We start from the raw sequence: 18,344 nt of genomic DNA, 5'->3' as shown, positions 1-18,344 counted from the left end.
TGTAACGTCGAGTAAAAAGAGAGAAGTATGTGGTTTTCAACCCGAACGAAACTATTCGTGACTAAAGCAACCGGATCACTCATCCTGGTTCAAATCCGCGAATTATTATTAATTATCTATTTCTGATATTCTAGGAGATCAATATCAAAGATATAATTGTGTGTACTTTTTCCTTCAATGAAACACAACTGATGATGTCTTTGAAAAACTGATGAACTTTCATTGTTATGATTTCTAGAAGTTTACTTGAGAAAGTAGTAAACCTAGTACGTTTATTTTCATGGCCCAAATCCCGAGTAATTATTTATAATAATAATAATATGGTATACTTTGCGGAAGAGTAGTCAATCCTGTGATAATGTAGGATAACACTATATTTCTCTTATCTTCCCTGGTGTTTCTTTCTTAAACTTTTGACTTTTTGATTTCTGCACAGTAAATGTGACGATCCCAGATTTTGTTAGTATGCTTTGAAAAATAAAAAAGCAGAAATAAATAGATTAATATCATCCCGAACAAATGTTTTATTTAAGGTAATTGGAGATCTAGATGTTTTTTGAAGATGCTTTTTTAAAACAAGAAACCTTTCTTAAACACCAGCCTTTGAATTGGTATTGTAACGATCTAACATTGAAGATTATCATATCTCTTCTAGTGAAACATGTTACTTGGCAGAGTTTGGGGAACAGCAACGTTATTCCAGAGCATGTTTTACAGTTGTTCTTCCTGATAAATATGGATATTTCTGAGGCTATTCCTGCTTTTGTTTGCTTATGAAATTCGGTATTTTCAACTTATTTTTACCACGTTTCATGCAAGACATTTAACTAAAGGTTGAGGTCAAAGACCACGAGGCTGGGGAATTTCCTTAATTTAGAACTACAAACCAGAGGGAGGATAACCAGTGAGCCTCACCTGCCGCTTATTCAGCTACTCTTAAACAAACAGAGGGGCTGACTGTCAGTTTTATAACACAGCCACAGCTGAAAGTAGGAAGCGTGTTCAGCGTTGTATCATGTATTCGAACCTTGGATCTCTCATCTACAGCTTGCCACCCTAACCACTTGGCACGACAGTTTGTTTAATTATGTATAAGGTAGGACCATCACATGCTATTTTCTCATTTTTGTCTGATTATCCGTATTTCTTCCGTGGGTCAAATTCCAAACCTGAATAAGATGACACCTTGTTTTATAAAAATATTTTTTCTGCACAGCTGCTTTAATTTTAAATATGTTTTGTGTTTGAAAAAAAACATAGTAATAAAACTACAATAACGACAAAGATTTTATTCCGACTGTAGTAAATATATTTTGGGGACACTTCTTTACATTATAACCCTAAATAATGACCTCCAATAGCTTAACGCCACGTTTAAGAGCTCAAAACACACGAAAAAGGGTTTAGATACCTGCGATAAGCAGAGCACCGATAGCTTATTGTGTAGTTTTGCTCTTAGCAACAAGCCTTGTGTTGTCAGGCTTGCCATGGCTTGGAGTTTAGGAAACTCGACTCGCGTTCTACTAGTCCCGAGATCGAAACCCGTCACTTAACGTTCTAACCCTTTCAGCTGCGGTGTCATGTTTTGACCATCAATCACTGTTGAATAGCTGTTTTCTCTATAGTTTACAATTTCAAAATTAGGAAATAATAGCGAAGATAGCCCTGGAGTTAGTTTCAAAAATTCAGTAAAACGAACAAGCAAATCCTAATATGTTTTATTAAACCACAACAGTACTGATTAATTGACATTAAAGTGTAGAGAGTTGGACGAAATTCAAGATTAAAAAGAGACTTCTGCTAATAACGTCCATTATTATAAAAACGTTGAAGTTCAGAAGACGTACAAACAAAATTTACAACACTCCATCAGGAATGTAAACATGAACTGTTGAGAAATTAGAACAGACACTAATTACACTGCAGAACTAAAGTTTCCTTACTTTTATCCGTTAATTAAGGAGATTTTTATTTTAAAATATCCTTAAAATAAAATCGTGAAACCGAAATGTGTTTGAAAGAGGTAACTCAAAACATTTAAACTTTTTTGTTTTTAGCATAGATACTACTGTCTTTAAGTTTAATTTATGTATGAGTTTTAGCGTGAATATTTAATATTAGGACTAATAATAATTGTGTGAAGGTGTAATGTATGACTGATAACGTGTTATTGTTTGTTTTTGAATTTTGCACAAAGCTACTCGAGGGCTATCTGCACTAGCCGTCCCTAATTTAGCAGTGTAAGACTAGAGGGAAGGCAGCTAGTCATCATCACCCACCGCCAACTCTTGGGCTACTCTTTTACCAACGAATAGTGGGATTGACGGTCACATTATAACACCCCCACGGCTGGGAGGGCGAGCATGTTTCGCGCTATGGGGATGCGATCCGGCGACCCTCAGATTACGAGTCGGACGCCTCAACACACTAGGCCATGCCGGGCCGAAACGTGTCATTAATGTGGTTGTAAATATTATGTAAAGGTGTGATTTAGGACTAATGCTCTTTTATTAGGGTTGTAAATATTCCGTGAAGGTGTAATTTATGCCTGATAATGTGTTATTACTGGGGTTCTAAATATTATGGGAAGGTGTAAATTATGCATAGAGCAAAAACAAAAGGTTTAGTAATCAATCAATAACTAAATTTTCATCGTTTAGTGTTTTCTAAACAAACTATCAACAATTTTAGCCACTAAAATCTCTGCCAACACAGCCCAAGTTATTAGAAGTATTTTATCTTTAGCCACTATAGTTATGATAACTATAATTATGTGAACCTTTAAGGAAATATCTAGTATACTTTACGATAATTTACGTACTAGCTGAAGTGTTATTAGGCGTTTAAAAGAGATCATCACGTTTTCTGTGAAAAGTTCTTGGTCAGCACAGTTTCTTAATTGTATCCACGATATTCCACAGAGAAGAACTTGGTTTATTTTACCTGACAATTAAGATCCGTTCCATGTTACATGAGCTGTTTTCTTAGCTCTTCGCTTGTTTCACCATATTAAAACTAATTTAGCATTTAAACAGAAGCGTGTAACCGCGTGATAAGTGCTAGAGATCGAATTTACATCAAAGATGTATTTTAGTTTATAATCCTTGTTTGATATATTTACAGTTCTCAAATGGCTCCCTCTTGATAAAGTATGTACATTTTGATCGATGTTATGTCATTTTAAGTTAATCGTTGGTAGAATAAGCTAGGTATATTGTGGATTTGACGAAGTTGTCACGTTGATTCTTTCGAAATGTATGTTTTCTCTTGTTTCAAAGGCATTTATCGAAGGAGCCCCCTGGTGAATAACCTTTACTCCTTTTTTAAATGATAAAATATTTCTTGCACTCTTTTATTATTTCAGATTCATCTTGAATTTCATTGATTCATACGTGTGAATCACAATTGTTAATGTATTCTACAGTCATAGATGAATAACAAGGCTATTCATATAAAGCATAATATTGAGCGAGATGATTGGAAAAACCTCATTCCATCCGTTTACAAGTTAAGATGTACGACTTTTCACAACCGACATACGGCAGGAGATAAACAAAACCGGTCTAATTGTAACTGTAAGTTTTTAGTTTACTATAGAAAGGTATTTCCACTAACAGGATAAATCCACGCTTAATGCTGAACGATGCCCACCACCGGGCATCGAATCCCGAATTTGAGCGTTGTAAATACGTAAACTCACTGCTATCCCGCAGGGAGACTAAATCCTTGTACGAAATCACGAACAACGTGTTGATTCATAGGTTATTAACAAGAAATACCGTAGTTAGAACTTCCACAGAATCAATTGTTGATAAAAACAGGAGAATAAGTGTAAAACACAAACCAAAGGAACATAAACGTTTTAATAAAGAACAGCTTGTAACATGAAACAAACTGCAGTCACAGAAAATATCAGATGAATAAACATAAGTTTTACTTTAGAACTAGGTATCTCTGTATCTGTGATACTGAAGAGTACTGACAGTGTTATATCTATTGATGAAAACGAACGCAATCTTACTCGTACCAAATGCAACGTTTCATTAAAGACGTATCTCCAACTGTCTTACTGATAAAGATAATTACGTTAACGTATCATCGAGAATCCTAAAATCCTAAACTCAAACAAAGCTGAAATAATCTGATAAAATGGTAACGTAACCAAATAGTAATGAGATATTGATTATGGTATAAAGGAAGTTCAACTTAAAAAGTAAGTAACTAGGAAATGTTGAACTTACAAACTGTCAAGGTGTTATCCTGAACAGAAGGCGTTGAACTTAATAAGTATCAAGATGTTATCCTCAACAGCAGGCGTTGAACTTGCAAACTTTCAAGGTGTTATCCTGAACAGAAAGTGTTGAACTTAATAAGTATCAAGATGTTATCCTCAACAGAAGGCGTTGAACTTGCAAAGTATCAAGGTGTCATCCTGGACAGAAAGTGTTGAACTTAATAAGTATCAAGATTTTATCCTCAACAGAAAGCGTTGAACTTGCAAACTGTCAAGGTGTCATCCTGGACAGAAAATGTTGAACTGACAAAATGTCAAGGTGTTAACCTGAACAGAAGGTGTTGAACATAATAAATATCAAGGTGTTATCCTCAACAGAAGGTGTTGAACTTACAAAGTATCAAAGAGTTATTTCCAGTATGAAGTGCTTAACTTACAAAGTATCAAGGAGTTATCCTGACAGAAAGTGTTGAACTCACGAGGTATCAAGGAGTTATCCTGACAGGAAGTGTTGACTCACGAGGTATCAAGGAGTTATCCTGACAGGAAGTGTTGAACTCACAAGGTATGAAGGAGCTATCTTTGCAGGAAACGTTGAAGTTACAAACTGTCAAGGATTTATTTTTGATAGTAATTGCTGAACGTAGAAAGTAGAAAAGAGCTATTTCCTATGGCAAGTGTTCAACTCACAATCTACAGTGGCGTTCTTCTCAATAGAAAGTATTAACTCATTTAACCTCTGTATTAAAGATTAGTGACATTATGGACCACTCCATCTCTGTTAGCTTGTCTGTTACACCTTGCCATCAAATTTTCCACTTAGCATAAAAATTATTAAACCCTACGACCGTAATCTTAACAACAAGAGGAACTAATCACTACCACCTTAAACGTACCAACAGATTACTTATGATAGATAAACGAGAGCTCAGTTCAAAATATGGTTGAATATTTGCTTGTTTTAAATTAAAAGTGTCTAACATAGCCTAGCGGTACAGACTATAAATTTGTTACCCCCTGGTTTGAGTTCTGTTACCATAAAAACTAACTCCGTATTTTATGATCGTGGGTAGGTTATACGAATAATGATGAAATTCCACTATTAGGCCTGGCAAATGTAGTTCTAGTGTAGTTAGTGTAAGGGTGACTACAAGGCAATAGCCCTTGTAAACGTTTTCACTTTAAATGTAAGCAAACAGTTAAACAATATAATGTAATATCAGCTATTTATTATATATATGTTAATTCATAATACAACTTACGAAACTATAGTAAATTTTACACGTTAGTCGTTCTTATGAATATAAGACAGAGTGCTTATGTATAACCATTTATGTTTACATGACAACTGCTAACTTTATTTACCCAAAATAATTTTATTTTGTAAAATGTGTATAACAGACTTTGAATAACTTGATGCTAAAGGCGCTTGGCTATTTAGCCCTAAGTTTTATCAACAAAGTCTATATTTTGAATATTATGTTTTTATTTTCTCCACTGTAAAAAACGTGGAATTGTTTAACTCATCAAGCCAATCCTTTTTCTTAGTTATTGTTTTTTAGATGTATCAACGATTCTATTTGATGTTCTTGACTCTCACATACAAGACAATTTCAAAATATAGTTTTCTATTTTATAACCAGTTAAGAATACTTTGTTCGTTTAATAATAAAACTTTAATTAGATCTCCAAACGAGCGGTTGCGCTAAAACGATACGTAAATAAACACACTGATGATATGTAAATAATTAAAGCTTTTGGTAAGCGTACCTGTTTTATTGCGAGCAACACTACAAATATAACAAGTTAACAATGTATATAGCGCTCTGCACTTATTCAAATGCTGGCTGTGATTTATACTCGGCAATTGCAAGTTTCTAATAAGTTGGGCCTTTAAAATGATGCTTCCACACAAGTCTAGATCTAAACGAGAACCGCACCTACACTTAAATCACCTTATCTATGTTCTGGCTGTTATCCAGTCATTGCACATCTAAAGCGGTTTCAGTAAAACATCTCAAGAGACATACTTTACACATCTGTTTATTTATCTCTTTTTCTAGTTACGTGGGGTCTGGATTGTTTCAAGTGTGTCTCCATTGACGGAGATAATCCAGCATGCGAGGACCCCTTCCATAATAACTACACCATAGATATCCTCGAATCACCATGTTGGACTGGACGGAAACACAGAAACGGCTTATTTCCTGCTACAGCGTGTATTAAACTATCAGGAAAATACGGTAACCTTTATTTTATCTGTTTATTAAGTCTTATTTGTAATAAATCAGAATAGATCTAGCCATGTATCAAACTGTCAGGAAATATATAGTAACCTTTATCTTAACTGTTTATTAAGCCTTATTTGCGATAAATCAGAGTAGATATAGCCGTTTATCAATCTTGGATAAATATACCACACTCCATGTAAGTTGTTTGTCTGTATCAAGTTGTGTGAGTAATGCTATTTTCCATTAATCGATACAAGAAATCGGTTGTTTCTTGGCCCCCCGCTAGTACAGCGGTATGTCTTCGGATTTACAACGCTAAAATCAGGGGTTCGATTCCTCTTGGTAGGCTCAGCAGATAGCCCCGTGTGGCTTTGCTATAAAAAAATGCAAATACGGTTGTTTCTCGTTTTTATCTTTTATAAAACTATCTTAAAAATAGGCCAGGCATGACCACTTAGTTTAGGTGCTCGACTCGCAATCTGAGGGTCGCAGGTTCGAATCCCCGTCAAACAAAACATACTCGCCCTTTCAGCCGTGAGGGCATTATATAGTGACGGTCAACCCCACTATTCGTTGATAAAAGAGTAACCCAAGAGTTGGCGGTGGGTGGTGATGACTAGCTGCCTTCCCTCTAGTTTTACACTGCTAAATTATGGACGGCTAGCGCAGATAGTCCTCGTGTAGCTTTGCACGAGATTCAAAGTAAACCAAATCAAACCTAATTACATAAGACTGATCTCATTTAAATAAGACGGTAATAAATTGTCTGTAAATAAGCGATTTTAAAAAAATATTTGTTTGTTTTTACTTTTCATGTTTGGAATACTATTACACTTAACGGACTTATATCATTGAAAAGGTGAAATAGAAGACATAAAAGTCCTATCACTTTCTCGGGAAGCAATATGCACCTTTATTTCTTATATAAGTATAGGCAGGAGTGAACTGCTCGCAGAAAGGTCATGATTAGTTCGTTGGAAACGTCGTCATGGAAACGTCCATATTTCACCAGAATTCGCGCCAAGCAGTCACGGCTTTGAAGTATATTTCTCTCAATAACCTCTGCAATGAGGAAACGAACGTATTGCAGGCGTCGTGTTTATGAGTAATCGAGATCACTATATTCTGATAAGCCTGTTTCGTATCAAAACGAAACTTTGACTCACCTGATTCTCAGTTCTCATACGAAAAGTTTATCGTAAAAGAATCAGTTGGTTAAAAAACGTCACATGCACAAACAGAAGTCAATAACAAAAAAAAAAAAAAATCACAAAAATTCTAAGTTCCTTTCTTCCTCACTGGGTCACTAACCACTAACGTGATTTTATGGTCGGGGCTTGACACGCGATACCAGCGAACTCGTTCCTCTGTAGGTGAGTTATAAAAGCGACAGTTAAATCCTTTACCCGTTTTAAAAACATGAACAAAGCCTTGTAACAGAGGGTGCTGCGGATTGGATGCCTGCTTCCCCTCAGATAATTAATTCAAAATTAAAAACGACCTATGTTTAGCTCACATTTTCAAAAGATTCAGTTTAGACTGAAAATTCTAACTCGTTCTTCGTTATTGCGTTAATAGTATTGATCGATTCTAGAAAAACAAAGATAAAGTAAATTACAATATATAGCAAAAAATAGGAAGTTGTTTTAATATATTTTGAAAAGTTAGCAGCGATATTTCTTGTTTTTCAAACGGTCGAAATACTGATATTAATTGTCCAATTTAATTGAACGAATCTCACACGATAGTGTAATTATATGTAAAATAAAAGAAGAAGGTTTACCTTGCGATAAAAAGTATTAAATAAATGAACCTTAAACTAAATTTATACAAATTTAGTGTTAAATTAGTTTCTTTTATTCGATGTTTCTTGTTTTCCTCGCAAAGCTACTCGAGGGCTATCTGTGCTAGCCGTCCCTAATTTAGCGGTGTAAGACTAGAGAGAAGGCAGCTAGTCAACACCACCCACCGCCAACTCTTGAGTTACTCTTTTACCAACAAATAGTAGGATTGATCGTCACATTATAATGCCCCCACGGCTGAAATGGCGAGCATGTTTGGTGCGATGGAGATGCGAACCTGCGACTCTCAGATTACGAGTCGCACGCCTTGACACGCTTGGCCATGCCGGGCCTCTTTTATTCGATGATTCATCAACAATTATTAGCTAAACTGATATTCAACTACAAATTTACATAACATCTTTAAGCTTTAAAATATATTGACCAATAGGTCACGTTAACTCAATGAAAATTTGAACTAATCGACCAATGTAAAGGCTCGGGATGGTCAGGTGGTTAAAACTCTCAACTAGTAATCAGAGGGTCGCGGGTTCGAATCCCCGTCACACCAAACATGCTTGCTCTCTCAGCCGTGGGAGCGTTATTAGCCAGGCATGGTCAGGGGCTAGGGCGTTCGACTCGTAATCTGAAAATCGCGGGTTGGAATACCCATAGTGGGTAAAACGGAGATAGCCCATTATGTAACTAGCTTTGTGTTTAATTCCAAACAAAGAAACGAGCTTAAAGAACTAATCTACACACGTAGCTTCAGGGTCTGAGGGTCGCGAGTTCAAATCCCCTTCACACCAAACATGCTCGCCCTTTCAGCCGATGATAAAATAGTAACCCAAGAGTTGACGGTGGGTGGCGATAACTAGCTGCTTTTCAAGTAGTCTAAGACTGCTAAATTAGTGACGAGTAGCGCAGATAGCACATGTTTATCATGTGCAACTATTATGTTTTCATCAGAAAAGTTGCACGAATTGATGGCAACAGATAAATAGAAAAATGTCTTAACCACTGGTCTCCCTGTGGGAGAGCGGTAAGTTTCGGATTTACAAAGTTAAAATTAGGGGCTCGATTCCCCTCGGGAGATACAGCAGGTAGTCCGATGTGGCTTTACTATAACACGGCCATACAACAACCAATCAAGTGCCGCACACTTCATTATTCCAGCCACGAGCTTTCTCGTTAATGGCGAGAACTATCAAAACGTTAAGACCTTAATGACCCCGTCAGTCGATCCAATAGGGTCTATGAGTCTAAAATTTATATCCTCTTAAAGAAAAGATAAAACTGGTAGCTTTCATCCGTACGTTGCTTTCGTAGTGGTGCACATTAAAATAATTCATTTCGCACGTAGATTGAAACAAATTCGATGGAGCATCAGTTTAACCTAAATATATTAATTAGACTACTGTTATTTTATTGAAATAAAGTATTTTGAATTTTTTGAGCGTGGAAAAGAATATTTTAAAAGTTCTAATTAACGAATATCTAATGAAGAGTTAGCGTTAACACTAGTTTGTTTGTTTTTGATTTCGCGCAAAGTTACACGAGGACTATTTGCGCTAGCCGTTCATAATTTAGCAGTGTAAGACTAGAGGAAAAGCAGCTAGTCGTCACCACCCACCACCAACTCTTGGGCTACTCTTTTACCAACGAATAGTGGGATTGACCGTCACGTTATTATGCCCCCACGGTTGAAAGGGCGAGCATGTTTGGTGGGACAGGTATTCGAACCCGCGATTTTCAGATTACGAGTCGAGCGCCCTAACCACCTGACCATGCCTGGCCCTTTATAATGCTAATAAGTAAAACAAGCTAGATTCGTACAATGTATCTTACACATGGAAATTACGTTTTTAGATAGTCTCAGTTTATGTACAGTATTTTGGAAAACTGATGAACAATTAATAGAAGATTCTTCCGATTGGAATATACAATTACTGTTTCTTTTTTGTTTTTTCAAGCTTTCATTATATCAGGTATTTGAGTATATATCGACTTGTATTTTGTTACCATGTGAAAAATGAAACTGTTTATTTATTGTCAAACACAAAACTACACAAAGAACTATCTGTACTGTGCCCACTTTGGATATCAAAACGTGGTTTTCAGAGTTATAAGCCTTTAAAGTACTGGAAAAAAAAATCAGTAAATCACCATGGTGAGATTGTTCGGACATTCAATTCGCAATCCGCACATTCCAGTTCTCAACCACCAAAACATGTTTGCCCTTTCAGTAATGGAGGTGTTCTAAAGTAACGGTCAGTTGCACTAATCGTTGGTAAAAAGAGTAACCCAAGAGCTGAAGGTAGGTGGTGATGACTTCCCTCTAGTCTTATACTGCTACATTACGGACGGCTAATGCAGATAGCTCTCGTGTAGCTTTGTAGGAAATTAAAAAAAATAAACAAACTACAACAAAGGTTAAAACAACTACGTTTATAGACATACCAAGTTTCCAGCTAGATCTAACTTTCAACTACAGTTCTAATCACCGATGAAGTCACGTCAAATCAATATATTCAGGAGAGCTGATCATTGTTTGAATACTGGTATTCCATGCGAGTTTGCTTTGAAGTTGTTTTTAAGATTCGATTTATTCTATGTAATTTTTAAAACACTGCCCACTTCCACCAGTGGCACATCTGCATGTCTGCGGAATCACACCGCCAGAAACCGGATTTCGATACCACTCTTGGTTGGTTGAGCACGGATAGCTCATTGTGTAGTTTTGTGCACAATATCAAATAATAACACTGAGCATATATTTACTTCGTGATTCTTTAAAAATAATCTTAATGATGAGTAGTTATTCAAATAAAATATTCTTTTTTATGAAAGATCAAAATATTTATTAACGCTTTAAAACACAAATTTTGGACAAATGAACGAAATTTGATCAAAAAATAAGCCTTGTAACACCAATTTGAATGTAATACCGTTAAAACGACTGACGATTTGTAAGTTGAACTCTGTTTTAGACAAATCACACTTTAACAAGAAAAGTTCTTTATCCAGTTGTTGGTTTAGTGTGTAGTAGCTTTCATTTATTTTTCTCCCACTAGGGGACACTGGAGAAACCATGATAGTCAGAGGATGTGCTTTGGACAGTGGAACCTTGACCATTGACACTGAGATAGTGCGTATGAGCCATTGTGGAGGATTTTATTTTGATGACCGCTATGTTAAAGGTTGTCTTCAAAGTTGTACAGACGACGCCTGCAATGTAGGAAATCCCGTACAAATCTCGCAGTCTTTCTTTATGATCGTTACCATGGCTACCTTTCTGGTTTTCGTAAAGTTCTGTGCGTGACAAATAAATTTGTTGCTAGTCAATTCCGGAAGCCGTTTTCAGACTTCCAACTTCATTTCTTCAGATTGTAGCTCCATTAACCGACTAGTATCAGTTAACCAAGTTAGTTAGGAAGTTAGCATAATGAATAACACAGTTGATCGTCTTGGTGAAACAAAAAAATATAATAAATAAACAAAACAAGCAGAAAGCATCTTTTCTGGCCACCTATCAAATAAATGGAAAGAAATATGAGAATAATGGCATGTGTTACAATTTAATCTGTTAAGCCTATTTTGTTTCGTGATATTTTATTTTCTGAATGCAAAATGTGTCAAATATCTTACTTTGTAAAGTATTGTAAAAAACAACAACACGGTATTGTGCGAAATATGTCATGAGTAAATAAAATGAATTATTGTTTCGTGTTTTACTCCCTATGTTCGTGGAAACGATACATATCTCAACAAGAACCACTTAATACCAGCTTGTTGTATGATATCTTTGGGTAGGAAATTAAGCCTAGATTTTATTTAACGCTAATGTTATGAGAAGAAACGAAAAGGAAAGGAGTTATAATATACCTGAAATAAAAATAAATATCTTAGATTGCCTCGTCATATTCTTCTCATGAAACTAAAGAACAAGAAATGTTATTACGACGTACAAATACATGAACACTGTAGTGTAACAAAAAATACATCCATACTAATCAGTAATGACAGCTGTTCTGGAAGAAAAGACAGTGACATTTACAACAGCGACAGCCCCTTAAACATGGATTGTAGTAGTTAGTATTAAATGTTGATATTAGTAAAAGCATGTTGAACTACAGCCGGTGCAGGCGATAACTGTTCTAAACAACAACCATTGTAGCTGCTGACGTAGAACACGTCTGTAGTAAAAGGGAAAGGTTAGGATATAATACTTTCAAAACACCTAATATGCATATCGCATCATCCAAACTTACTCTGGCAACTTAATAAATATATCAGCTGAAAAGTAGTTACATCGAGTTCATGTTTTCAGCTATAGACGTAGATTGCTTAACGCTTTTCTCACAGCTTATGATTAACAGAGAGTGTGATACTTTGCACTACGTGTTTAGTACACAGGTGTATAAAAAGTATCATATTTTTAATTTATTACATACTATTAATAGTCAGAACAATAGATACTTCAAAAACTCTCAAATGATTTAAGTTTCGTCATCAACTGTTGATACGTTTTAACTTTTAAAAAGGAGGTATATTACAAGTGACATAAGTAATAATTACAATCTAATTTTCATATTGGCTGAAAAATTAGATTTCGTTTAATTTTTACTGCTCAAAAACACAGTACTTGGTGTTCTACTATTTCATAACATACACGGTTCTTATTGTCTGCACATTGAAGGGCAATATTCTATACTATGAGAATAGGAAGTTAACGGGATACCATATTCTTTGTTTGGAATATATCATAGTGCGTAATTATTATTAGTCTAATTTGTATGTAAGATGCAGAGTAAATGTGAATGATTTTTAATATAAACAGCTGTTACACCCCAGAGACTTATATACTACTAGTTGGTTCACACCAGCAGCAAGATGTATTCACCGAAAACTGTTCAAACCCATCCATAACTTGTAGAAACCAACAGCTGCTACACACCAAACACGAAATATTAACACTCGTTTCACACCAGGAACTAGATGAATCCATCAAAATCTTTTCTCTTCAAACCACTGGTTGTAGACAACAAGAACTGTTACACACCAGACACTAAACACTAACAGTTGTTTCACATTAGCCACTGGATTTAGGTGCTTAATAGTTATTACAACCAATACAACTTTAGCCACTGACTGTGTGCACTTGGTAGTTATTGTACACCATAAAACTTGCTTAGTCATTTTCTGATGAGTAAAGTTAATTCAAGTTATATTAAATAATAACAATAAAATAATTGGTGTTCAAAATAAATAAATAATATTTTCCCTTTAATTCTTACTCTAACTATAATTTGTAAATGACTTGGCCAACTTAATCCAGTTCACATCATAACAGTTGTTGTACATGCAATTTGTCCTCCCCCTAATGGCCCAGCATCAAGTGTGATGCCGCTAAAAACTGAATTTTGATATCCGTGATGGGAACAGCACAGATAGCTCATTTCGTAACTTCGCCCTTAAAAACAACTGAACAAAGTACCTCGTGATAACAAGAAGCACACTTGAAGTAAACACTGTATTCTAAAGATGGCTGATATGGCCATTAAAACTCTAATTAAAATAAAGTACAGAACAACGTTTCGACCTTCTTGGGTCATCTTCAGGTTAACAAAGAGAGTTTACAACTGGTAAACGATGTATCATGCAAGGTCCTTTAACTTAGCGAAGGTCCTTGAAGATAGTGGATACAACAGATATAAGATGGTTGACGTATTGATACATATCATATTTCTTTACTTCCACTCACAAGTTCATAAAAGTACATACTGTGTCATATTCCTTTATTTTAACATTCAACCATTAGTAAAAGACAGTTACGTGGCATATATGTTGTAAGGCAGTCTGGTCGATGAGCTCTGATATATGTTGTAAGGCAGTCTGGTCGATGAGCTCTGATATATGTTGTAAGGCAGTCTGGTCGATGAGCTCTGATATATGTTGTAAGGCAGTCTGGTCGATGAGCTCTGATATATGTTGTAAGGCAGTCTGGTCGATGAGCTCTGATATATGTTGTAAGGCAGTCTGGTCGATGAGCTCTGATATATGTTGTAAGGCAGTCTGGTCGATGAGCTCTGATATATGTTGTAAGGCAGTCTGGTCGATGAGCTCTGATATATGTTGTAAGGCAGTCTGGTCGATGAGCTCTGATATATGTTGTAAGGCAGTCTGGTCGATGAGCTCTGATATTAAACTAAACGCTTGTTGCAACAAAAACAAAAGAAAACTAATTTATTGTTATAGGATCACGAAACAAACTAGGGATTCTGTAGCAGTTGTTAATTCGACGTACACATAATATGATCTCTACCTAACGAAAAGAATTACAACTCACAGATGTAGCCATTCAATCACTAGCTTGCACAAGATGATAACAGTGTATACTTCAGGAATGAATTAAGATTCTAACATCCAGATAATATCTAAGTTGTTGCAGTATTACGTTTTATGTTCTTTTTCCTTTTTAAAATAATATCCAGACTGTTGTAGTGTTAACTTTTATACTAGACTGAGTGTTCAGTTTCAAAAAGAAAGAAAAAAATCTTATTACTTAGCGTTGAAGTTAGGTTCAAACTATACCATATATGTTGATATACATAATATGCCAAAGTAATACACGAGAAAGAGAGAGTATATTTTTATACTATAGGCTATAGACACTTCACTCTTGTGCTTTATTAACTTAAGTTCACAGTTAATGGGAGATAAATGAACTACGTTTTATGTAAAATTGCCTTTGACTTAAAACATAGCTGTAATTCTAAAATTACTCATAGGAACAGGATCCAAAGCAGTTGAGATGATTTATATACGACATTATAAACTGACCATCTGTGCTTACTTCCTTACGAGGGTGATCGGCTAGCAAAAACCTTTCTTCCATAAAAGGATGTCGAAGCTTTATACTGCCATCTTCAAACAAGAAAGAAAAAAACAGAAAGGAGTAAAAACAGAATTAAGAGTGAAAACTAAAAAAACTTCATTCGTGTCTCTTTGTTAAAGTATCTTTAAACTGTGCAGATAGTTATTGATTTTAGTATAACATTTTCACACATGAACATTCATGTATGCAGATAGTTATTGATTTTAGTATAACATTTTCACACATGAATATTCATGTATGAACCATCAGGCTTAAGAAAACTACTAATGTAAAATAAATAATTAATGGGCAACAAAATTAAATATTTATCTTTGGAAAACATAATATTTTGTTTGTTTAAGTTGTTGTTTTAGCACACACCTACAGAGTGGGTGAATCCGACCCTGGTGTTAAGTCCGTAAACACTTGCACTGAAGTTACGTAGTAGGGAAGAAATGTTTTCATGTCTCTCAGAGAGTATAAGCAACTACTTTATAAAAATATGATTTGTGAGTACAGAAGACTTGCAATCTTTACTAAAAGTTTCCCAGATTTTGTGAAGGTACACGTACTGCATCAAAAGTTATAGTATAAATACTTAATTATTGTATATTATACCAAGACAATCTCGTCTTTAAAAACAATAAATTCCAGATATCCTAAAACGTTTAGAATTATGTAAACAACACCTTCATTTGTTGGTCTATGTCATAGTTTCTCTATGACTTATTCTTCGACTAATTAAGTATTTAAATACATTCAACAAAATAGTTACGTTTTTTTTAACTTAATATCATCTATTCAAACTATTTTAAGTAACAAAAATATTCGGAAACTTATTAATGATATCTAAGTTTAATAAGTTTTATATTTCTTTTTTATCATTACAAAACTGGAAATAATTTAGAATATCTTTTTACGAAGTAATTTTCTAACCTATGAAGTTTATCTTACATTGGTTTTGGTTTTTTTTGTGTGTTTCGCGCAAAGCTACTTGAGGGCTATCTGCACTAGCAGTCCCTAATTTAGCAGTGTAAGACTAGAGGGAAGGCAGCTAGTCATCACCACCCACCACCAACTTTTGTGGTACTCTTTTACCAACGAATAGTAAGATTGATCGTCACATTATAACGTCCACACGGCTGAAAGTATGTTTGGTGTGACGGGAATTCGAACCCACGGAATACGAGTCGAGTACCTTAACCACCTGGCCATGCATCTTACATTGTCAGCTTAGTAAATAGAGTATGGACTAAACTAAAGTTATTGATATTATAACTAAACTATTGTGAGAAACTAGGGCACCTATCGATTTTTCAATACAGTCTAATCACTATATATGTTAGTTTTATTGTGTATTGATTTATGACTGGGTTGTTTGTATACTGGAATAACTTTATTAATTTATTATTACTTTTTAATTCTCATATTTAACTCACCTTTGGTCAGATGTTAATTGTTCATAATAAACTCTTTATGTAAATCTGTTCCATTGGATATCATTACAGTTTTACGAACGACACTTTGTCATACATTTCAATTACTAATACCAAGTGATTTGATTCATAGATAAAATATTATTAAGTAATATATACAAAATATTTAAAATAATTCCTATTTCTAATCCATAGTTTTGACAATGAGCCTTCTTCATATGGTTTTGCCACCCCGAGTTGTTCAGTGATAAGATTGAAGGCTTAAAGCGAGAAAATCCGGGTTTAGATGCCCGTGATGGGTACAGCATAGATAGCCCCTTATGTAACTTTGTGCATAATAACAAACAAATTTGTTGTTTTATGAAAGAAACATAACAGTAGTCACCGACACAAAAATGATACAGAGAGTACACTTACTGAATACAAAACCTTGTACATAGCAATTCCCTGATGAAATCTTGTAGCCAAAGTTATGCTTTGAAGTGAATTTCAAGAATGAATTTAATTCTAGACTGTTTTATTTCATAATACCAGTTTGGTATTATCAGCAGTACTTTGAAATTGAAAACTGGAATGAAGTGCGTTTCAGAAATGATCTTACTTTCATCAAATATTAAGCTACTATCAGAGAGTTTTCTAGGGATGTTTTTCAACTGCACGATTGTGTTTTAACTTTATTATTTTTTTCATACACGACGCCTTATTGCACTTAACATATATAGGGCTAGTAACAAAGAGTTCAAAAAGTAAAGAATATTCTACTAAATACATTTATTTATCAATTCTTTGATGTAATTTTGCAATCTCAAATATGTTTCTTTAAATACTTATCCCCTTGAACTTACTTATGTCGACAAATTTTGAAAAACAGATATTTTTACAGGAGCACAATCTATGGTCAACTGCACAGGAAAAATCTCTGGCTATTGTCTTTACCGACCTCGTAAATATATAATATTTTGAGATTGAAATTATTTATACCAAAAATTTGTGCTTTTGTTTATAAGCTGTAGTCATTCTAGAGAAAAAAAGAAAATTTATAATTATTTCCTAATTTTTATGGTGGTTACGAAGTTGGTCAAATTGACAGATAACATATAGTTAGGGCATAAAAAATAACTGACAAAATATAAAATTTTACTGAAATAAAACGATTATCACAACTGTTTGCCCCATTACTGTGAACAAATCTGAACAAGCTCTTCGTTTGACTACGAAGAAATATCGTAACTTTTCTTCAAAACTATAACTCACAGAATATTTTATTATTTAGTATAATTTAATATTTTCAATGGGAAAAGTGGAGTGCTTGTGATTGATTAATTCTTACTAAAACAGAGATATATAGAAACTTGATCTTATGGAACCTAGCATTTATTTCGATTCTCTCTAATAAGTTCCTTTTAGGAGTCCAGTGTCCACTTTATTTCTCCCTAACAAGCTTCTGCTAGAAGTCAAGTATCTACTTCATTTCTATCTAACAAGCTTTTGCTAGAAGTCCACTGTGCAATTCATTACTCTCTAACAAGCTTCTTCTAGGAGTCCAGTGCCCACTTTACTTCTCCCTAATAAGCCCTTTCTACGAGCTTAGTTCCCTAAGTTGTTTCTGGCATTATAATATAAATTTAGTATCCACTTTAATATATTTAAAAGAGTTACAAGGTGACCGGTACTTAGTTTCAGAGATATCAAAGATATTTAAAATCTTAGATAAAAACAACTTTTCCAAACCATAATAGGCCCGACCTGGCCAGATGGTTAAAGCCCTCACTTTGTAATCTCAGA

At 34.7% G+C, this 18,344-nt stretch overlaps 1 protein-coding gene across 1 annotated transcript in view; it reads left to right on the top strand.

The window, feature by feature from the left end:
- The window catches only part of LOC143256067 (uncharacterized), an 86,865-nt gene extending 73,203 nt beyond the window's left edge, over positions 1–13,662 (top strand). Inside the window, exons 4-5 of the mRNA XM_076512742.1 lie at positions 6,298–6,477; positions 11,321–13,662. Of these exons, the coding sequence (XP_076368857.1) occupies positions 6,298–6,477; positions 11,321–11,568 (428 nt within the window). The 3' untranslated portion in view covers positions 11,569–13,662. The remainder of the gene's footprint in view (positions 1–6,297; positions 6,478–11,320) is intronic.
- The last annotated feature ends 4,682 nt before the right edge of the window (positions 13,663–18,344 follow it).

The sequence above is a fragment of the Tachypleus tridentatus genome, chromosome 7, assembly GCF_004210375.1.
Source record: "Tachypleus tridentatus isolate NWPU-2018 chromosome 7, ASM421037v1, whole genome shotgun sequence".
Taxonomy (NCBI): Eukaryota; Metazoa; Arthropoda; class Merostomata; order Xiphosura; family Limulidae; genus Tachypleus; species Tachypleus tridentatus.
Note: the sequence above shows the minus strand (reverse complement) of the source record. Positions and strands in the feature narration are given on the sequence as shown.